Below are 23,886 nucleotides of genomic sequence, written 5' to 3'. Positions count from 1 at the left end.
ATTGGAAAGAGAGTACTGACAACAGATTCAAGGGCTCAGCAAAGTTTTAAGGGTTTTGACGATTTGCTGATACTTTAGAAACACTGATATGCATTAACCGTCCACTTTAAAAACCCCTACCTTGTACTTCTACTCACTGGCTACTTTTTTAGAAACACCTACATTGTACTTCCCCCCACTGGCCACTTTATTGGAAACACCTACCTTGTACTTCCACTTACTGGCCACTTTATTAAAGACATCTATCTTGTACTTCCACTCACTGGCCACTTTATTAGAAACCCCTATCTTGTACTTCCACTCACTGGCCACTTTATTAGAAAGACCTACCTTATGCTTCCACTCACTGGCCACTTTATTAGAAACACCTACCTGGTACTTTCACTTACTGGCCACCTTATTAGAAAGACCTACCTTGTGCTTCCACTCACTGGCCACTTTATTAGAAACCCCTACCTTGTTCATCCACTTACTGACCACTTGATTAGAAACCCCCACCTTGTACTTCCACTCACTGGCCACTTTATTAGAAAGACCTACCTGATACTTTCACTTACTGGCCAGTTTATTGGAAACACCTACCTTGTACTTCACCCACTGGCCACTTTATTGGAAACACCTACCTGGTACTTTCACACACTGGCCACTTTATTAGAAACATCTAACTTGTACTTCCCCTCACTGGCCACTTTATTAGAAACCCCTACCTTGTACTTCCCCTCGTTAGCCACTCTATTAGAAACATTTACCTTACCCTTTCACTCATCAGTGATAGTGACATGGTTTTGTGTGTGGTGCTGTTTTTTACACATGCCAGTGTCACTGATAGGTTCAAAGTGGACCTCTGCCCGAAAATATTCAACCACGAGTGGCTCTGTGGTCAGATGTTGACTGTTGATGATGGGCTAGAAGATAAACACAAACTGTGCATCAACAGATGTGTCACAGCCTCTAACTGTACACCAGCATGGTGGGTCTCAATAATAAATGGGTAAGTGGGTATTACAATAATAAATCAATAATAAATCAAATTAATTGGCTGTTGAATTCAACCTAGAGCTTAATTATATGAAACTGACTCACTTTTAAACAGTTTTCATTGTGGGCTTCCTACATCTGTCATAGTTCAGGCTGTGGATCGTGATCTTTAGCCCCTCAGGAGATGTTTGTCCTTTAAAGACTCTAAGTTAACTCTTTTCTTGAACCCTGTTACCTAACATTAACATCACCATGCCACAGACGTCATGGCAGATGTCGCAAGTTGTCACGACAGATTTTGCTTATGTTTTGTAACATAAACAGGTTTATTATTTGTCTGGTAATGTTTTGTCAAGGGCTACTATCTCTCCAAATCAACATGCAGGATTATCCTTCTACTCGTGAGAATAGCACCAGTTTATTCATGCTGAGATCTCAAAGGAAGACTCATCATGGCGGCGGCATCGCAGTTCATTAGATGTGACTGCAGCATATGTGCTGTTATTGCAGTTTCCAATTGAGACGTCAGCAGTGAGCAGCAGTGACCTTTAGGTAATTGGCGCGTGCATTGGAAAAAGGTTCCCCCTGAGCCACGCACGCTCGTGGAGGATGTGTTCCCCTCTACAACAACCACCCATGTGGGGAGGGATTTGAGAGTGATGCAGCAAGAAAGTGACATGCTGATATTTTTAGAAAGGTGTTTACTATGAGCCGAACCGTAATAACTCTCAGATTGGTGGCTCACAGCTTGACAGAATCTCATAAAGTGTTCTCACAAATGATTGAAAGCAAGCGCCAACTCAGCGTAGCCGAAGCCAAAGTCGAAGAAACCATCGTTTTACGACGCAGCTGGGTGGTCTTTTGATAAGAGTGAACACTGAAGTGTGTGCTCGTGGTGAGTAATAGCTTTCTGGAATGAAAAAAAATAGTGTAAAAAAATCATATGAGTCAGTGTCAGTGCTTGCCAGCTCTTGCACAGTAAGGGAAACGGACGGATATAAATGGAATCGGTGCTGAATGAAGGCCAAGGGAGAGAATATATTCCTGATACTTTTATTAGAGATTGTTGCTGAGTTGCATTTCCAGCGTGTCTCGGATCTGCGTCAGGCGAAATCCTTCTCGTGCTGAAACACAAATTTCCTCCGGCACCGGGAGAGGCTGAAGCTCGACCGAGAGCAAATCCCGCTCTTCTTCACCTGTTTGTCATGAGCTATAGAGCAGGGCCCTCTTCAAAACGGAGTTGAATCCTTTATTGATTCACTGGCGATGTTTCGCGGGGAAGTTCAAAGCTTTGCTTTTCGCTTTCAGAGCGGCCTCTCCAGCGGGCTGTCTGGTTTAATCCAAGCCGAATTCCTTTGAGATAGTGGAATAACGTCATATCTGAGAGGCTGTTGTGAGAGATATCTTTTTTCTTTTGCAGCAGCACATCTGGGGCCGGGAGCTTGCTGAGTTGTTGTGCTGGGAGCACCGTCAGCACTCACACCTTATAGAATGGCTTTGGATTTGTATTTCTTTTTTGTTTGGTGACCTAAAATGAGTGGTGAAAATCCAATTTATACAATGTCTAATGTCCAATTGTAGCTGAGGCTACGTTCACACAGCAGGTAAAAGTGGCCCCAATATAATTTTCTCCCCAAATCTGATTTTTTTGTTTGGCTGTTCACAATATCTTTTAAATGTGATCTGTATGCGACATCAGTCTGAACAGATCAGCTCCTAAACTGACCCACATGAGCAAAAGAGCAATGGTTTGCGTTGCTTCACGCGGCTCGTCCAGAGGTAAACAATCACGACTGCCAACGAACGCCAGTCGCTCCCGGAGGATCAGCTTCATCTTCGCAAGTATCACAGGAGCCATCATGAAACTTCACTGACTGACAGCTGAGCTCATCACCCAGAATGTGTTCGAGCCGTAAAAAGTGCACAATATTCGACCACGGTCACTTCTTTGATTCGTGTCCTCGGATTTTTTTAAACTATGTTTTCGGACTTTTAACTGTTCTTTGACGGCTGATGGCTGTTTCCTTCAGAATCCCTTCAAGCACTGAAAGTTTTGGATGAGTCTCTTCTAAGTTTTGTACAGAAATATCACCACAAATGTTTATGAGTCTCAGCAGCGCGAAATGATGACGAACGTGGAGTTGGATTGTCGTAAAAGCCGCATGAATTCCGATCTGGATGTTCAGACTGAGTCGCATTGCCGCAGATCGGATACGGATCGGATTTCAGTACCACATATGAAAGCGTCTCAAATCGGAATTGAAAATGTCAGATTCAGTGTGTTTATCTGTTCACACTGCCACACAGACTCACATCTGTGTCACATATGAAGAAAAAGATCAGATTTGGGCCACTTTTACCTGCTGTGTAAACGTAGCCTAAGCGTTGGAAGCTAATATCCTGCCAGATAGCATTGTGCTAACTGCATTCCTAGATCATCACAAACTTGCCCCACCCCTTAACTCTACATCTAATCCAGCCAATCAGGGACATGGGAAGAGATCGATTAGCTTAGCAGGTCTGGCAAATTATGTCTGGACCTAGGCTTTGCAGGAGGGTAGCTCCAAATGACCAGGTTTGGGACCACTGCTCTATGACATACTGTTATCTATGAAAATGGACAAAGACGCTAATTGCTTGGTATTCGCTTCCATTGCTTATTAGCAACATTAGCCTCGTAGATCCAGTGCGAAGCTAATGAATTACACGGATGCGAGGTGCTGATCCTGGGTCAGCATTTTTGTATCATACAGCTTGATGAGCCTGAGTCATATCCCCCTTCTCCCTCTCACCACATAACGTCACACCACCTGGTCAGCGAGCTTTCGACCCTCTCCCGCTCCCTCTTGTGTAAGAGGCTGACGTTTCTATTTCAGGAGCCGCCAGGCCACCTCTCTGTGCCCACAGTCTATTCCCCCAGCCCCCCCCATTACCCTCCCCATCGCTTCTCTCTGGCCCGCTGACATAAGCCTGTGAGCTCACCCCACCCTGGAGCTTCTGGAGATTGCCTTCTGGACGGTATTAGACACAGAGCTAGCACACGAGGGGTAAAGCAAATTTACACAGCTGCACAGTTGGCCCCTTTTTCATCTTTTTTTGCATTTTCCTTGCTGAAATGCTTGAGCATTGTTCATCTCACTGGTAGCAGTTCAAGGAATGTAAGCTAATTGCTGATAGCTAAGTTTAGCGCATGCAGGCATGAGCAGTAACAGTCACTTCAGAATATAACTCAGCAATGCAAAGTTATACCAGTCACACCGTACTACGCTACACTAATCAACTGCTTTCTAGTTTTAGCATAGTTAAGCTAAGCTAAGCTAAGCTAAATTTACAGGTACCTGTATGGTCTCTCTTTTTATTCGTTTGGTTACTGAATGATACTTGCATTCTTGTGAGGGGATCACATGCTGGACTGAGTGTACGAAGATCACATGCTAGACTTTTATTACTAAGGCTTTCTCTTTAAATCTCCAGAGGCAAAGCCTTATAGAGGTGTCTGCCTCCCAGAGGCTAAAAATAGGCCCTAACTGCCCGCCTGTCCAACCATCTGAGTGGTATCTTTTGCCTCACACAAGTGGGCAGCCACACATACACGTTTTCTTTAACACTGCAAGCTTAATAGGAGCATGTTACATGCAAAAGGCAGTGCTGGAGCTGCTTATGAGTATAACAACATATTTACACAGTCTCTCCTTTAGACAGAATATAGGTGGCACTTTCCATGACTAGATTTGAATTTATGTCCCGTTACCTTTTTAAAAGCATTAAAGTTTATGTTTTTTTGTTTTATTATCATAAAAAGTGAAGAAATATGTGCTTTAGCTTAAAATAAAATGTTTAAAATGGACATTGTAGTGGTCAAAAAACATGTCTGTATCCAACCTTAATATCCAGTCTTTATATGATGATCACTGACGTTGAACTTCTTCATAAAGTATATTCCTTAAAATCTACCAGAAACACCACAATTACAATCTGGGTGTATATATATATATATATATATATATATATACACCGATCAGGCATAACATTATGACCACCTCCTTGTTTCTACGCTCATTGTCCATTTTATCAGCTCCACTTACTATATAGGTGCACTTTGTAGTTCTACAGTTACAGACTGTAACTCTGATACTTTGTTAGCCCCCTTTTACCCTGTTCTTCAGTGGTCAGGACCCCCATGGACCCTCACAGAGCAGGTACTATTTGGGTGGTGGATCATTCTCAGCACTGCAGTAACACTGACGTGGTGGTGGTGTGTTAGTGTGTGTTGCGCTGGTCTGAGTGGATCAGACACCTCAGTGTCAGGGCTGGACTGAGAATAGCCTATTAACCAAAAGTATCTAGTCAACAGCGTCCTGTGGGCAGCGTCCTGTGACCACTGATGAAGGACTAGAGGATGACCAACACAAACTATACAGCAAGAGATGAGCTACCGTCTCTGACTTTACAAGGTGGACTGACAATGCAGGTGCATCTAATAGAGTGGACAGTGAGCGGACATAGTGTTTAAAAACTCCAGCAGCACTGCTGTGTCTGATCCACTCGCACCAGCACAACACACACTAATATACATATATATATATATATATATATATATATATATATATATATATATATATATATATATATATATATATATATATGGAATTCCAATATTCCAATATTAAAATGGAATGGAATTATTTTTTCCGATTAATTTATTTAATGTAACAAGAAAATCATTTGAACTTTTCATGCACAATACTGTTACCCAAACCTGTTCCCCCTCATAAAAAAGTGGAACATTCCAATAACTATGATATATACCAGAGTTTGCATCATGGTCATATGGTTATATGGTCATTCTCCATCAACCTGAAGAACCATTTCACCATTCAAAAAACGATTTAAGCATGATTGAACTCGACCAAAGCCTTTACTAAAGAACCCTTGAAGAACCATCTTTGAAGGAGAATGTAGCTAGTGGGTGGAATTGGATGTGACTAAAGTGGGGAAAAACAAAAAAAAAAAAACAAAGAAGCAAATCTTTAGATACCAAACATGCCTTTGATGGCATTTGGGGTAAGAGGAGTGTGCAAATTTGATTTTTTAGCATCATTTAATAGGTCAGAGCTGGTGTAGAGTCAGTGGCTGGCAGTGGACAGGAAGCCGAGCGGCAAATTAACTCTCCACTCTGTTTTTTACCTCACTGGTCTGTAAACAGATTCAGACTCTATGCCGATGTCTCACTACGAGCACTGCGAGTGTTATAAACACACACTGTTGTCAGAATCCCAAGTGTATATCTGCTTGTCTGTCAGTGTTGCCGCCTCTGCAGTAACCTTGTTTTTTGCTAAACGCTATGTGTTTTCGTCTGTTTGGTTGTGTATGTACTGTATGTTTATGCCTATAAATGCCATTTTAGTGCTTATTAGATAGCAAACCTGAACATTTGCACAATCCTGACTACAATCCTGTCCAACCATCAGCAGCTTTTCCTCATCGCTGGATGTCTGGACTCCCAGTCACTCTCGTATTTTTGTTGTAATGAAACTGGTAGGGTTGAATGATGTGGACAAAACAGCACACTGCCATTGATGTGACACGACTACCATGTTTATATCATTGAAACATTTGGATTTTTTCCCATTTTTGAATAAAAGACTTCATTGTAGAGGATAAACACTATTAAACAGTCACACATACAGTTCACTACCCATTCAATACAGTCCAATTGTGGAGACTGAGCTGCAAAAAGTGCCCATTTTTGAATTGATTTGAGTTTGAATTGAGTTTTTAGGATGTCAAGCTAGGATTCAGTGCTCTCACCACTGCGGCCTGGGTTTTATTCCTGGTCTGGGAAGCCCTTTGTTTCTGGGGGGCAGTCGTGGACTGGAGGTTAAGGTACCAGCCTTGTGAGCAGAAGGTTGCTGGTTTGAACCCCAGAGCACTTTTGATGTGGTATTTCTACATAAATCGTTATGGCTGTATTGATTTAACAAAACAATAATGTGGTGGGTCCACCAGACCACTGAGTAACAAACACATCAACACCACACAAGGGTTAAAGACACAGTAGCAAGACAGCCTAAGTAAAAAGAGTTTGGAAAATAGTGATGTAAAAATAAATTGACTCTTTTTGCCAGTTAAAAAAAAATTAATTCAAGAAAAAACGTCAGAAATAGACCCTTTAAAGATTGGCCTACATTATTATGACCATCATTTAGATTCCCTTTGGTCTCGAGAATGACTCGATTCACAAAGCACCCACATAAACTCGTCTGGACCACGTGATTGGTCAGAAATAATAATAACAATAAAAAAGTAAGCCTTCTGCGATTATCGGTATTGCAAAGGCCAAATTTGTGATAACGATAAATAAACAGTATATTGTGCAGTCTTAGTAGTTTAGTAGCTGCTGCTCTGTGGTCTTCAGAAACACATGCCTTTTCAGCTTTACTTCAGCATCCATCATCGCACTGGATCAATTCCCTCACAATGGCTTAAACATTAATGGCCTCTCCTTGATGGATCTTGTTTTGTTTGATTCCACAGAAGCAAAATGTTCTGCTATTAATAACTGCTGTGTTACGCAACTGGAGGTGCCTACGTTAGATGATGTAACAGGTCCCAAGTTCAGAAAAGTCATTTATTACATCTTGATTTAACTTTGAGAGATGCAGCGTACATCTGCTTTTCTTTTTTCTCTGAATGGATGCTGTGATGTTAATGTTCATTTTATAGTGCGCTCGCCATATAATATAATAAATAATATAATAATATAAGCGAATGAAGAAGAGTGATGGAGGAATGTAAAATGTATTGCCCGTTAAATAATCATTACAGAGGTTCAAGGCATCCGTCATGTTTTTTTAATGCATGAATTATTATCTGTTATAATGCTCTTTGATGTGCTCGTTTATTTCGTAACTAATGAATAATGTTTACCAGTTAATCAGCTTAATGTTTCTTTTTTTTGCGGCTAATTCCAGAAGACGGCTATATCACATAAACTCTGATACATGAAACGAAGTCAGCTTCTCACATACGCATGCATTCTTTTAGCACACAAACATCACACACACACACAAACACACACACACACGTACACACAAACACACACACGTTTGTCTTGTTATACATATGAGGAAGTCCATAAGTTTCTATTGATTTTTGTGTTACTGCAGCTAAATAACACTACACCTAAACCTAAATCTGAGCCTAACCTTAACCACAGTATCCAAAAGGCATTTTTTCTGCTCGTTTAGTTTTCAAATAAAAAAGTAATTGTGGTGAAAACAACACATGCTCAAGTGAGGACCAGCAAAATGTCCTCACTTAAGCAAAGATTTCATATATCATATGAATCATAGTGAGGACATAGGGTCCTCACAAGTATAGCACTACAAGAACACACACACACACACAAACACATAGGGTCGCAGGTTTGAAATTTAGTAAAGAAAGCCTCTTTGTTTACTTGAACACACTCACATGGTGTGGTGGTAGTGTGAAGTGATTCAGTCGTATCTGTGGACCTTCATTTTCCTTGTTTCTGTTTATGTTTGTGAACCAAAGACGGCCAAAGTTGGCAGAATTACAGAACATGTTTATTGTACATATGTTGTATTTATAATTAATAAGAATGCTCAGTGCCAAAAACAGCCAGGAGTTGCTTTGAAAAGAAAATATTTATTAAAAATGTTGATTAAAAAGAAAACACATGCACTCACTCACTCACCTCTAGCAGTCTGACGTTTCTCCACAGGGGGGAGCTCTTAGCATCTCAAGTTTTGGCAAAGAAGAAACAGGAATGAGCCCAAACCAGCAGCTTCCAAATGCATGCAACAATTTTTAAAATGAGAATGAAGTCGAGTACTAAGTATTAAATAAGATTGGGATTAAATCATTTAGCTAAAATAACCTAAAGATAGCATAGAAAGTCACTCTGAGCTGCAGTGGACTGTGTGCTTTCACAAGCAAATAAAGTGCTGATTATTATTAAATAGTGCCCAAGCCTGGCGAAAAAGATGTTTTGTTATTAAAGATGCATATTTCTGAAAGTGTAAAAATTCAGCTGGTGAATGTGGCCAAACTGTGAAATTAAAACACATTTACTGTGAAGTATTTCTGAGTGCAGCACAGTATCAGGGAGAGTCTCTGATAGGTGGGTGTTTTGGGAGAAAGAGGTGGAACATGATATTATTAGTTAGTATTATTTTCCCCACCTGCTGGTACATAATGACATAATCAAAAATCAGAGGATTTCAATGTAAAAGTCATAACATTTTGGTGCAAGATTAAGAAACAAATTACCATGAACGAATAAGGTAAATAACATTTTTTGGATTGACTTCAATTGCTAACAGAATCACAAAATCAGCTACGCATTTCAAGTAAGTCAGCTCTGTAGAAGAGACTTTCACATCTAAGAAATCTTTTGTGGGCTGAAAGAAGTGCCCTAAGATTCAAAATCATAAGATAAATCTCGAGTGTTTTTAGTTTGTTTGTTTTTACATAATACTGTATTTCTTTTAATGCCAAATGCCATTACACAGTATAGTAAACAACAACAATTCAAATGTGTTTAAAAACGGAAATATTGGAAAACCTAGTTAGTAAGCTGCATTATTTAGAAGTCTGAATTTCAGCATTTGGGCTCTATAATAAATAACAAAATTATTAATCATGATTTTATCCTTACAGCTATAAGTCTTATGATCTTATAAAGAATATGAATAAACTATTTATCTAATTGTAACCAACCTGGGCGGCACGATGGCGCAGTGGGTAGTGGGTTGGGATAGCAAGAAGGACCTGGGTTCAATTCCTGGCCGGGTGACCAGGGTCATTTCTGTCTGCATGTTTGCATGTTCTCCCCGTGTCTGTGTGGGTTTCCTCCCACGGTCCAAAAACATGCAGTCAGGCTGCTTGGACATGCTGAATTGCCCCTAGGTGTGAATGTGTCTGTGATTGTGTATGTCTGTCTGTCTGCCCTGCGATGGACTGGCAACCTGTCCAGGGTGTATCCTGCCTTCCGCCCAATGACAGCTGGGATAGGCTCCAGCACCCCACTGTGACCCAGAAGGATAAGCGGTTTAGATGATGTATGTATGTAACCAAACTGAATTCTTTGTTCACTATTTAGTTAAAATGCATTGGGCCGGTTAACTTACTACATCTACTTACTACATTCTTGAAATTCACTTGAATCAAAGGTTTTAAGAACTGTTTTTATGTGGTATTTTTTGCAGTTCCTTCCTCGAATTTTGGTACTTTGTTTTCAAACTGAGATAAAATCTCTAAGATTTTCATTTTCATATAAAAAGTAAAACTTTTGACTTATAATAATCTGCTCACTGCATATAAAACATTACGTGTAATGGAATGTTGAGTAATTATATTCTGATCTGTAGCATTTAAAGCACAGATAATCTCAAAATTACAGATTTCAAACTTGCACTCTGAACCTGCTTGAATTGTAAACAACATAACAGAGCTTATTTTTCCATAAACACATAGTTGCACATCATCAACTAGTAAGCTCTTACAGTCATTTAGTAAATCATGATTCAGCGCAAAATATTGCTGACCGAAGCAGTGGGCAGGAATCAAAGGTCATTTTGGGTTTGCATGATTTTAAGACTGAATTTGCATATGTTTACATACATTTTGAATCTGTTCTGTAATGCTGAAACACGTGAATGTGCTCAGAATGCAAGGCTGTTTAAAATTTAAGACTATTTCTCGCAACGGCAGCAGGCAGTGTATTTTATGTAATAACTTCCTGTGTGGGAGCTTTTAGAGGCAGTAAACTCTTTAGACATCAGGGGCCGTATTACAGAAACCTCTGAATTCTTATCTTATCTGCTTAGTCACCATGTCAACTTTAGTTAGGACTGAATTTAGGACAGAATCTATTACAGAATAACAGTTCTTAAGTTCATAATCTTATCATTACTCCAGAGAAGAAAGCAGTATTAGAGAAACATCCTAACTAGACAGAATCTCTTAAATTGTGTCCTAACTTTAAAACATCCCCAGAGCGATAGATAGAAACTTTAAGTTTAACATTAAGTTCTGTTTAACCATCTGTTTCTATTGTCTTATGCAGTGTCAGACAGCACAGTTCACTATAATTAACATAATGACGCTACATTTATGTACACTGAAAACGGTGCTTTGACTTGTGAGGTTTTCTTTTCTTACAGTGTTTTAAAACCTCAAACTGCACAGAAACAAACTCCACTGTCCCCTCTTACTACCTTCGTGTGTTGATGATGAAATATTACAGTGATGGTGGTGAATAACGAGGAGATAAACATGTGTCTGTTTTTTAGGAGGAGTAACATTAGCGCGCTCGGCTAAAGCGTTTGGGAAATGGAGACTGAAACTGTGTGGCGAATCTGATAAACTGCCTGAAGCGCTGACACAATATTCTTAACTTTCAGTTTATCGCGCTTTAGTTTCGTTTGACCTTTTTTACATTACAGTAACAGTAGCTAATGTTAGCTGTCTGGCTAACCAACTTGATTACGTGTTTACGTTTCAGCTGTGCGCGCATGGTCGGTTGCTAGCGAACAGACATGACAGTTGATTGTCGACTTCAATCGATTAAGATTTCCTAACCTGAGATAAGAAAAGACGCTGTAAGATAAGAGTCCTAAATCAAGATAAGATTTGCTTCCGTAATACGAATTTGTGAAAAATCGTATCTGTCAGATCTTAAGTTAAGACAAAAAAGGTAGGAAGTTTCTGTAATACGGCTCCAGGTTCCTGTCACCACCACCGTGAACAGTTCTGACTCAGTATGTTTCTCTTGAATGGAGCATTTCACACCAAACACAGCGAATGAGTTTGTTTACATCGTAACCACTTAATTACGCAGAAATTCTGAATAATCTGTGGAGTTCCCCTTTAATTCTTTTCATTCTGTTTTTTAGGATTATGTAGGACATGTGATTGTATAGAGTCACCGTAGTGTTTGAGTCATAAACCTTTGAGTACATAATGGACGTATGACCTTGTAGATTAGGCTAGTTAGATTGCTACACGGGATCATTGTCTGCATCACAAGTTTGAACACAGCCAGATTTGGGCTTGTTTTGAATATTTACAGAAAAACATGTTACATAAGCAAAAACACCGTATACAAAAACAGACTCCCCCCAAAATCCCACCCACACAGTTTAAAATAGACGCATTCTGGCTAGTGGGAACTGCAGTGGACTGAATTTTCATCAGATACCGCAGTTAGGGACTGTGTGCGTTTGTGTGTGTGTGTTTGTGAGGCGTGTGTGTGTGTGTGTGATGCGTGTGTGTGTGTGTGTGTGTGTGTGTGTGAGGCGTGTGTGTGTGTGTGTGTGTGTGAGATGTGTGTGTGTGTGAGGCATGTGCCCGTTTCCTTTGCGGGGCTTTGATTTCATGGTCCGGCCGCCGCTGCCAAAAATAGCCCACAGTGGCACGGGACGCTCCTCAGAGAAAAGCACATGAACACCACCCCATTCTCTCTCTCTCTCTCTCTCTCTCTCTCTCTCTCTCCATCTCTTTTTCTCTCTCCCTCCTTCTCTCTGCCTCTGCTCTCTCCTTGCTCTTTTCTCTCTCCCTACCTTTCTCTCTTCTCTTTATCTTTTTCTCTCTCTCCCTCTTTCTCTCCTTTGCGTTTTTCTCTCTCCCTCTCTCTCTTTCTTTCTCTCTCTCCTCCTGCTCTCTTTCTCTCTCTCTATCTCTTTCTTTCTCTCTCCTTTCCTCTTCAATTTGTTTCTGTCTCTCCATCTGCCGTCTCTCTCCAACTTTTCTTTCCCTCCTCCTTTCTTCTTTTTTTTCTATAGCTCCTCTTTGTTTGTCTCTCTTTCTCTCTGCTCTCCCTCTCTCTTTCTCTGTCTCTCTCCCTCTCTTCTGCTCTCTTTCCTCTCTGTCTTTCCCTCTTTCTCCTTTTCTCTCTCGCTTTTTTCTGTCCTCTTTTTTGCCCCCTCTCTCTCTCTTTCTCTCTCTCTCCCTCTTTCTGTCAGTCTCTCTTTCCTTCTTTTCTCCTCCAGCGGTTCAGCACATTGACACACGCTGGAGCTCTGGATCCAGACGTAGAGCAAAGAGAGCACAGCCGTAATTTACTGTGTGAGAGAGAGAGGACGAGTATATGAATGAGGGAAAAAAAGCACAGGGATGGACGAATACGAAAGGGTGTGAGACGGAGAGAGAGATGACAGGCAGACGGAGAGGTAGTGAGCACATGCGTATACACACACACACACACACACACACACACACACACACACACACTGCTCGCAGAGAGAGAAAGACAGAGAGAGAACAGGGGCTGCAGAGGCAAAGAGAGCAAGGAGAGAAAGAGTGAAGGAAAGAGAGGAAAAAAGAGAGATACAAAGAAACAGAGATAGAGAGTGAGAAGACAGCAAGAGAGAAAGAGAAATAGACAGAGAGAAGGAAGGAGAGTGAGAGATAGAGGGATTTAGAAAGGAGGGGCAAGAGGGAGTGAGAGAAAGAGGAGGGGGGAAAGAGCGAGAAAGATAAAGAGAAAGGGAAAGAGAGAGAAAGAGAAAGAGAAAGAGAAAGAGAGGAGAAGAAGTAGGAGCAGAAAAAAGAGAGAGAGAGAGAGAGAGAGAGAGAGAGAGAGAGAGAGAGAGAGAGAGAAAGGGAAAGAACCAGAGAGAGAGAGAGAGAGAGCAAGGGAAAGAGCGAGAGAGGTAAAGAGAAAGGTAAAGAGAGAGAGACAGCGGGGAGAAGGAGCAGGAGCAGACAAGAGAGAGAGAGAGAGAGAGAGAGAGGGAAAGGGCATCTTCTGAGAGGAATTCTCAGCTCACACTTTAGCCGTCACATTCGCACAAACACACACGTCCACTGCGTCCTCCTCTCGCTGCCTCTCTGACGCGCCGCCGGCCGCCTGATGCCTGTTTCTAAGGTACACCTGCTTATTCACTTACTGTGTGTGTGTTGTGGAATGTGTAATTGCTGCATTTGGCTGCTTTGTGTTTCTTCATCAGGACTGACTAAACTGCCTCGTGAGAGTCCAGCTGCTTTTTCAGTATTACAGCATTTTAATGTTACACTAAGTATTGAGAACCTTACTATGCATTTCAGGGTATTTAGTCAGAATTTGAGTCTCTGTTTACTGCGAAGACTTCAAGTGCAGTGTTCAGATTTTAGGTGCTGTGTTAGAAATAAAGGTACTGTGCAGGTAAATGTTCCCTCAAAGGTACAACAGTGGTTTTAAGGTTCGATTGTACACCTTAAATAAGTTTTTCCAGGTGAAAAGTTTGTATTTGTATCTTTTCATAACCGAATGTTTTAAAACAGAACAGTAAAATAAAAGCCTGGAGACGAGACGGGGTGTGTGGAGTCAGTACAGCTTAGAAAATATTATCTCAGTGGATTATAGTTCAGTTATGTTCCCTGACTAAAGGTACTGAGATGCAGTGACAGTTTAGTACCTTTTTTCTTCTGATATTGATATTGGAACTATTGGCCAATCGCTGCTGTCTGAAGAATACCTTGTATGTCTATTTTTGTTGTTTTTCAGTTTTTGAAATAATTTGAAAATGCATGTTGTCCTTTATATTGTGTGTAAATTTCGTGAAAAATGGACTAAAAGAAATGACCCAAAACGACTTGGAAAAAATTCTGGTTCCATTGACTTCCATTAAAAGTAGAGTAGGTTTTTTCCTTCTCCTGTAAAGTTACCATTTTGGAGATTTTTGGAGGTTTTGTTCCAACAACAGCGCAATATTTATCTGACACTTGTTCTTTAAAAAATCATTAAGGTTTCAAATGAGTCATTTTAATTGAAGCTCTCCACTAAAAGTAGGCTATGATGCTCTCAAACCTGCCAAGCACTCCTCAGATACACAGCTAACAACATGACATCACACAGCGTGAGTGAGTGCAGTTTCAGGTCAGATTTGTTGGATCCGATTCATTCACGTTTTCCCTCCAGCGTTTTCTGCTGATATCAGCCTGATACTGATACTCACTGATAGCAATATGCATTCTCACATTTATCGATCAGCTTTTACATTAAAATCATCTCCTCATTTCTACACTCATTGTGCATTTTATCAGCTCCACTTATCATATAGGAACACTTTGTGGTTCTACAATTACAGACTGACTTCGTTACCCCCTTTTACCCTGTTCTTCAATGGTCAGAACCCCAACAGGACCACCACAGAGCAGGTATTACTTGGGAGGTGGATCATTCTCAGCACTGCAGTAACACTGATGTCGTGGTGGTGTGTTAGTGTGTGTTGTGCTGGTATGAGTGGATCAGACACAGCAGTGCTGCTGGAGTTTTTGAACACTGTGTCCACTCACTGTCCACTCTATTAGACACTCCTACCTTGTCAGTCTCATCTGCTGCTGCACAGTTTGTGTTGGTCATCCTTTAGTCCTTCATCAGTGGTCACAGAATATTTTAATAATAGGTTTTTGCTATTTGTCAATATTGGTAAGCTAATATATATGTACACACATATATATATATATATATATATATATATATATATATATATATATATATATCGCACAAAACCATGTTCCATTGTTAAGTGCAGTTTTACTAGTGAGCTTAGTGTGTTTAGCTGATTGAACTATAAGAGTCTGAAACCGTTTCTGAGTGCTGATTTTCTCTGTTTACTGTACGGGACTAAAGTGCACTGGACTGTGTGTTCAGTGTTCAGGATTTTATAGGTTTGTGTTCACTCAGTGATGTGTTTACAGGACATACTGTTTTACACGAGCGTGGAAATGTGTGCGTATGCGCCCTGCAGGTCTTATTGCCTCATGAGTGACTCCTGGTGATAAAATCAGCGTGAGATAAGAGCGTGTTAACTGCATAAATGTAGCTTCCTTTCTACTTCTCATGCCGCATTTAATTAGTCAGGTCTAGAAGCTGTCTTGGCAGATTGTATCCTGAGGTTTATACCATCAAACAGGTGTTGAAACTCCATTTTCCTATAATACTTATACTGTAGAAAGTGTTTCGTGGTTCAGCCTAAAATTGGTTTTATTCAGTCTAAATACTTTGAATGAGGTTTTTTTTTAAATCAAAGTAATTTGTTGAGTAAAACTAAGTTAATTGCTTGTTACCACATGAAGTCATTTTTTAGGTTGAACTAGGAAAAAATGGTCCCACTTTATAATAACTGTGTAGTTACATGTGAACAACATATGCAACAACAATGTAACTACTAATGATTTAGTCACTGTTACAGATGATTATAGAAGTACAGCTTATGTAATTACACAAGTGTATCTTAATAGTTGTAGCAGGACAGGAACTGTCCACTTATTTTAGTGTAACTTTAACACTACGCTACAGGAAAGTTCCTGTGTAGAAGTTACACTTGTGTAATTACATTAACCAAAACTGAAGTTGATACACATGTGTAATTACATAGGCTGTACTTTAATCCATTTGTAACATTGACTAAATCATCAGTAGTTACAGTGTTATTGCATATGGTATTCATGTGTAATTACACAGTTATTAGAGACAATATAAAGTGGGACCGAAACACTTTTTATAGTTTAGAGAACTGATCCGAATGCTTTAAAGTTATTGTTTGGCCAGAAATAAATTTTTTCTTCCTTTATGCCAAATATGGTCAATCAGCCATGATGTTTGGCGTCTGACCTTTTAGCTTTGCACTAATGGAAACTTATACCCCACTAATTAGCATTGCGCTAACCACATGCCTATGGCTATGTTCAAACAGCAGGTAGAAGTGTCCCAAATCTGATTTTCTCACCAAATCTGATGTTTTTGTTTGGTTGTTCACATTATCTTTTAAACGTGACCTGTATGTGACATCAGTCTGAACAGATCAGCTCCTGAACTGACCTGCATGCACAAAAGAACAGAGCTTCACGTTGCTTCACGTGGCTCATCCAGATGTAAACAAATGCAGATCAAGTTTCAGTTTAATCTTCGCCAGCATCACAGGAGCCATCATGAAGCTTCACTGACTGACAGCTGGGCTCATCACCCAGAATGTGTTCAAGTTTGCTATAAAAAGGACGCGGTCACTTCTTTGGGTCGCGTCCTCGGATTCTTTAAACTTTGCTCTCAGACTTGTCTATTTGACGCTGCAGCCTCGCTCTCCTCTGGACGCGTTTGGCCATTTCTTTCGAAATCTCTTCAAACATAGAGGGGTTTGGAGGAGTCTCTTCTAATTTTTTTGGTACAGAAACATCATCCCAAATGTTTATGAGTCTCAGCAGCACTAAATTATGACCAATGTGGATTTGGATTGACGTAAAAGCCGCATGAATTCTGATCTGGCTGTTCAGACTGAGTCGCATTGCCGCAGATCGGATACATATCGGATTTCAGTACCACATATGAAAGCGTCTCAAATCTGTGTCACGTATGAAGAAAAAGATCAGATGTGGGCCACTTTTTCTGCTGTGTGAACAAAGCCTTAGTCTTCACTTGCTTGGCACAAACGTTAATTAATCTCTAATGGACTTGCTTATGTGGTTTCAGACACTGTTATCTACACTGTAAACCCTGACAAGTTCGGTTTAGTCGAACTTTTTGAGGAAACTGAGTTAAGTTTTGAAATTTAGTTTTTTAAGTTGTCTGAAATTTTACATTACTGTTTGATGGTATAAACTTCAGACTTTAAAGTTTAACAAAGTTTAAGTACACATTTTTTAAACACCTCAGTGTCACTGCTGGACTGAGAATAGTCCACCAACCAAAAATATCCAGCCATCAGCGTCCTGTGGGCAGCGTCCTGTGACCACTGATGAAGGACTAGAGGATGACCAACACAAACTGTGCAGCAGCAGATGAGCTATCGTCTCTGACTTTACATCTACAAGGTGGACTGACAAGATAGGAGTGTTTAATAGAGTGGACAGTGAGTGGACACAGTGTTCAAAAACTCCAGTAGCACTGCTGTGTCTGATCCACTCAGACCAGCACAACACACACTAACACACCACCACCACATCAGTGTTACTGCAGTGCTGAGAATGATCCACCACCCAAATTATACCTGCTCTGTGAGGGTCCATGGGGGTCCTGACCACTGAAGAACAGGGTAAAAGGGGGCTAACAAAGTATGCAGAGAAACAGATGGACTACAGTCTGTAACTGTAGAACTACAAAGTGCACCTATATAGTAAGTGGAGCTGATAAAATGGACAATGAGCGTAGAAACAAGGAGGTGGTCATAATGTTATACACTGAATCATGATGCAGGTTAGACATTATGATGTTCCGGACCTTTGCTTGAGGAAATTTTCTCTATCTGGACCTTCCTGAATTTTAATTGAAGACCCCTGTCCTACACCCTCAGCTTAGCCATAGTATGCAAAAAGAAATGGAAATGCAGAGCTGCTGTTGGTCACGTAGGTTTGCTCCATTTTTTAATGTAATTTTGCCACAAAGTTAGGACACACACACACATTAACAGTCTGGCGCTGACTGCAGGACGTAAGCGGAAGAGCTGGAGAGCACTCCTCTGCACAGGAGGACGTATTTGATCCTGCTGCCTCCCACTGGACTCATTAACGAATTAGAAACCCAGGCCCATTCATTAAAACTACGGAGACAAGGAGAGATGGAAAATGATGATGTGCCTGGATTTGCACTCTGCATGCCAGAAGTTTGGGGACGCCTTGTTTCTTTCGTAATTTGAAAGCTCTTGTTGTTACATTGCAATTCAATAAGCAAAGTAGGAGCCCACTGATCATGAACTTTCAGGCCCGATTCCAGTTCTGATGGTACTTCAAGGGGTCTTTAGTAAAGGCAGTGGTTTTACATAGAACAATAAGTTCTGTATGCTTAAATGGTTCTTTGTATGGTGAAATTCAGATTGATGAAGAAAGTGTTGTATAGTTTTGAAACCAGTTCTATGTAGCACCAAAGGAGTTCTGGTGTTCTGTTGTTACAATGTCAAGCTTGTAACAATAGCAGAACCTTTTTAGTGCTAGAACCATTGTCAAAAAGGGCTCTATCCAGAACCATACGCAACATATTCTTTATCAAACTAAAAAAACGCTTTCACCATGCAAAAAAATAAAAACATTAAAGCCTGAAATGATTCTATATAGAACTCAAGGTTCTAAACAGAACCATTGCCTTTGCTACAGAGCCTTTAAAGAAGCATCTTTGTAAAGTTTGTATATTGCTATAAAAACTGGTTAGTGTAGCTTGATTATGCAACATTAAAGCAAAGTACATCAGTGTTTTCTAACAGCGTGACTTTTCACATACTTACAAAATGAACAAATTATTGATGCACCAAAAAGAAAGTTATTGACCAGAACCGAAATTAAGGATGCACTCTGCTGAAAACCAACCTTTTTTTTTTTAATTAAATTTTCCTTTTTATTAATGCTTTTTAATTTACATAATAAAGCTGATAATACATAACCACGGTGTTGAGAAATAGAACTGACAGAGACCCAGAGAAGACTAATTGCATTGTAAACAGCTGAATAATATTAAATAATATGTAACGTTCTATTCTTAAACTGTTACGCTGAAATATTTTATGGCGTTAATAAACTATTAGGCTACGATGGAGTAAATTTATGCATCAAATCCAATTTAAAATTTGCAAGCGGGGAAAACTTCTCTTGCACAAGGAAAACTACTCTTGTGCACGTGGAAACCTACACTCGCGGACAAGGAAAACCCCTCACACACATGAAGAGAACTACTCGTGCAAGGAAACCACACTCGCGTGTCGAAGACACCTATTAGCATGCAGTCAATTACTTAAAAAGTAAGTTACAGCATTGATTTAATAATCATAAGTATCGTTTCAACTATAAGAACAATATAATATTTCTATAAAATGGTTTCAGACTGGCTGAGAGTGATTAATCATGATTACTGAACATTCACAAAGATAGAATTAAGCAATGACAGGCAGCGTTTCAGCTATGAAGGTCTTCTTCTAGAGGGAAAGTCCTGTTCCCGTTTTTTTATATGCAGCAAAAGCTCTGATGACCACCGACAGCCAGCCAATCACAACACAGTTCAAGAAATCAGCAGTAACCAATCATACGTTGGGATCCGCCCACAACGGTCAAAAATGAATTAAACTCTTGCGCGATCAGAAGCTTAATAGTGGACAGAAAGAACAACATGTGGATTGTCAAGCACATTTTTCCTTCTGGACTAGTAACTCTAGCGAGAGTAGTTTTCCATGTGTGCAGAGAGTAATTTTCCTCGTGCGAGAGCAGTTTTCCTCACTTGCAAATTTTGAATTTGTTTTGATGCCATATAAATTCCTCACTTTACAGCTTAAAGCAGCACTATGTAACATTTAGGGATTTGGAGACCTCTCTGGTGGAAATGTGTAACTGCACACAATGTGCAGAAGAACATTTCTGCACATTTCAAAATGAATTATAAACATAGTAAAATATAGTACTTTAAAATATAGTACTTCTAGTTTTCCACAGGCATCTTCTGGAGCACCTGTGCTACTATGATGGAAAACACCTCATCCTCTGCAATCTGACGTGGAATCAGACGTGAACCCCAGCAGGATCTAAATGTTACTCAGTAACACCAGAGAACTTGTAGAGAGGAGAATCACCACTCTGTAATGACTTCTGGGTTTCTCAAACACTAGAGGGCGCTCCTGAGCCAGTCCAAAATGAATGAGTTAAGATGGAGCATTTGAGCAAAATCATAGTTTATAAATGCTTAAACATTTTAAGATAAAAGAACACAATCATTTCCTGAACACAGAACAGCATAAAACATTTTAACACTGCTGTTATATTTTAAAGAGCTTTTAAACTCGAGTTATAGGAGTTTAAAACGGCGCCTCATGTACGTTCATGACGTCAGTGAGCGCGAACAGCCAATGAGCTGCTCTGCTCGCCAACCAATCAGCGCTCAGTAGCAGTAATGTTAGCGTCCTGCTGCCCAAAACCCGTTTGCTGTAGAATAAAGGAAACATACAGGTGAGTTTTCTTCACTGTTTTAGTGAAATCCATCCTTCTACTTTCTAAAACTAAAGGAAAGTTCTGGTTCAGTGATTAGAAACTATTTTAACTTTTCGTTTTTAGCCGTTGAGCTCCATTCACCCCCATTCACTGAGGACTCGCTCTAGGGCGCCCTCTGCTGTTTTTGATATAACGGGGGAAATAGGAAGTGGCCAGGCTCCTCATAAACCAGCTCTGATAATGCACAGTTTGATCACTGTCGATCTGCTACGGCTCAGACTGTTTGAGTGCGTCTGTGCTGACCAGCGCAGAAGAATGAAGGAAAAAACAACATTTTTAATCTCTTTTTCTCATTTTTATATCATTTGCTCAGTGTTAATAGATCGTTGTAGATGTGTTTAAAGGGTCAAATTTTTCGAACTTTCTTCTCTTTTGACCAAAAACCAAAAGTGCCACTTGTGACCATTGCAGTGCACCCCTATAAAGAATGTGGGCGGAGCTTGGATATATGAGGCTGTAGCTGTAGAGGCGGAGCAGAGCAGAGAGTATTCAGTGCTGTGATTGGGTGTGTTGGAGCATGTTGCAGTGTGGAGGTGTGTGAGTGTATATGTTTGCTGTATGGATGACGTGTTTCCACAGAGCAAACACACCTGACTCTGCCTGCTCTCAGTGTGTGTGTGTGTGTGTGTGTGTGTGTGTGTGTGTGTGCGTGTGTGATGGATGTTAATGGCTGTGTACCCTTTGGGACATGGCAACCGACCAGAGCCATATTGTCTTGTCCACGGCTTGGGTGGGAGTTCATAGCCTAATGGAACACACACGCACACACTCGCACACACACACACACACACACACACACACACACACCCTCTCTAATGTCTTCCCGTTGAACACTCAGCCTTGTTATTCACTCTATCACTCTCTCTGCTTCTTCCTCTGTCTGTGTGTGAAATGGGAGTCTCCCTGCAGCTCCTCAGGGACTCTCTCTCTCTCTCTCTCTCTCTCTCTCTCTTTCTCACTCTGTCTCAATCTCTCTCTCTCTGTGTCTTTGTCTCTCTCACACATTCTCACTGTCTTACCCCTCCCTCTGTCCTCTATCTATCTATCTATCTATCTATCTATCTATCTATCTATCTATCTATCTATTTATCTATCTATCTATCTATCTATCTGTCTGTGTGTCTGTCTGTCTGTCTGTCTGTCTGTCTTACCTCCCTCCCTGTCTGTCTCTCTCTTACTTACTTACACAGTCCTTCTTTTTCTTTCTTTCTTTCTTTCTTTCTTTCTTTCTTTCTTTCTTTTTCCTTCTTTTCCTTCTTCGCTCACTCTCTCCTTCATATCTGTTCTTCCTCTCTCTTTCTTTTTTATTGTCTCTCCCCATCCTCTGTCCCTAACACCCCCTTTTTCTAACACACATACGTATTCCTTCTCATTCTTTCTATTTATCTCTCTCTTCCTCTCTCCTTTCTGTCTCTCTTTCTTTCCTTTCTGTATCTCTTTTCCTTCTCATTCTGTCTCTCCTACATACATATAGTCTCTCTCTTTCTCTCTCTTCTTCCTGTCTCTCACTCGCGCACACACACCCTCCTCCCTCGCTCTCCCACACAAACACACACACACATTGTCTCTCTCTCTCTCTCTCTCTCTCTCTCTCTGACGATCCACACAGAGGGCTGTACATGTGACAGTAGAGCAGTATTGTGTCGGCTCCCTCCTGCAGCGATGGTGGAGTGTGTAAACACACTCTGAGCTTTGATGAGTTAGGATTTTACCAGCGCAGGTGAAAACACTGCTTTTCTCTCCTCTCTGTGTTCATGGTGAGTTGCTCTTTGTGTATCGTGTGTGTTGTTTATCTGGTTTGTTGTTTCAAGCTTGTGGAACTTCTACATTCCTATATTCAGCATAACCACCTAAACTTCAAGCTTATTACTCGGTTACTACTATAAAACTAACTGCAAGCTATGAAGTTAGTGTTTAAAGGGGACTTATGATTTTGATTGAGATGTGACCAAAGTCAGTCAGGGTGGTTTGTTGTACAGAAGCCTACTGACACAGTGCTGGTGTAGGATGACTCCAACACAAATACAGCCATTTTAATTCTAATTCATTATCATCAGTAAGCCCACACATGTGTTCTGAGTGTTTACATGAAATGCTGATGATAATAATGTTAAATCTGGAAAGCATAAGCTTTTTTTGGGCTATTTGGCCTCACCACACCCTCCATGTGTCTCTCTGCCATGAATAAAATACATTTTAGGCCAAAATCTTATTATAAACTTGCCCTAAAACAGTGTGTCAGACATCAGGCAGCATATTCATAACCATTTCATGTAATAACTTTCTGTGATGGAACTTTCAGAGGCGTTAACTCTTCACTGTGAAAAGTAAACAATTCCAGGTTCCTTTAGAAAGGAACGTTTCACATCAGACCACTCTGACTGACTTTGTTCACATCTGAACAGTTTTATTTAGAAATTTTGGAAAGTCAGTGGAACTCTCCTTTCAGTGAAGCATTTGGAGTATTTATCATGCAACGTGATTGTTTATATACTGTTAAAATTGGTGATGGATGCTGGATTTACTGTAGCTGAATTGTTTTCCAGCTTGATATTTCATTAGTGTTGCTCTACTACTTACATAATCGCGTCACTCATCACATAATTGTATAATTCATTTTATAAAATGTATAGTTTCGGCCCTAAAATCTGATTGGCTGAGCTGCGTTCGAAGCTGTTGTAAAATCCATGATATACACACACCGATGGCGACTGAGTTGTACTACTGCACCACGGCATGAAAAAATCCTTGTACTGTTAATGGAATAATCCTTGACTCTCATGCTGCTCGCATGGACCACCGAGTATACTAACGAAGTAAGAACCTGTTTTTGGTTTAAACTGAGGGGCTGGCAACCAGGCTGGTAGCTAACAGGCTAAAAGAGCCAACAGCCTAAACAACTCCAATTAATATCACAGGCTTGAATTGAAGTACTTA

General features: G+C 40.4%; 1 protein-coding gene across 5 annotated transcripts in view; it reads left to right on the top strand.

Moving 5' to 3' along the window:
- rgs3a (regulator of G protein signaling 3a) overlaps positions 1–23,886 on the top strand; it is a 274,848-nt gene that overhangs the window by 142,691 nt on the left and 108,271 nt on the right. The window contains exon 1 of one of the 5 annotated variants that reach the window (XM_036580679.1): positions 13,686–13,876. The exons of 3 other annotated variants lie outside the window; for them this stretch is intronic. In XM_036580679.1, coding sequence (XP_036436572.1) covers positions 13,862–13,876 — 15 coding nt within the window. In that variant the 5' untranslated portion in view covers positions 13,686–13,861. Of the gene's footprint in view, positions 1–13,685; positions 13,877–22,607; positions 22,707–23,886 lie in introns of those variants that run through there. One more of the 5 variants, XM_036580680.1, reaches the window with a different exon arrangement.

This window comes from Colossoma macropomum, unplaced genomic scaffold, assembly GCF_904425465.1.
Source record: "Colossoma macropomum unplaced genomic scaffold, Colossoma_macropomum, whole genome shotgun sequence".
In the NCBI taxonomy this organism is placed as follows: Eukaryota; Metazoa; Chordata; class Actinopteri; order Characiformes; family Serrasalmidae; genus Colossoma; species Colossoma macropomum.
This window is presented reverse-complemented; position numbering and strand designations above follow the sequence as displayed.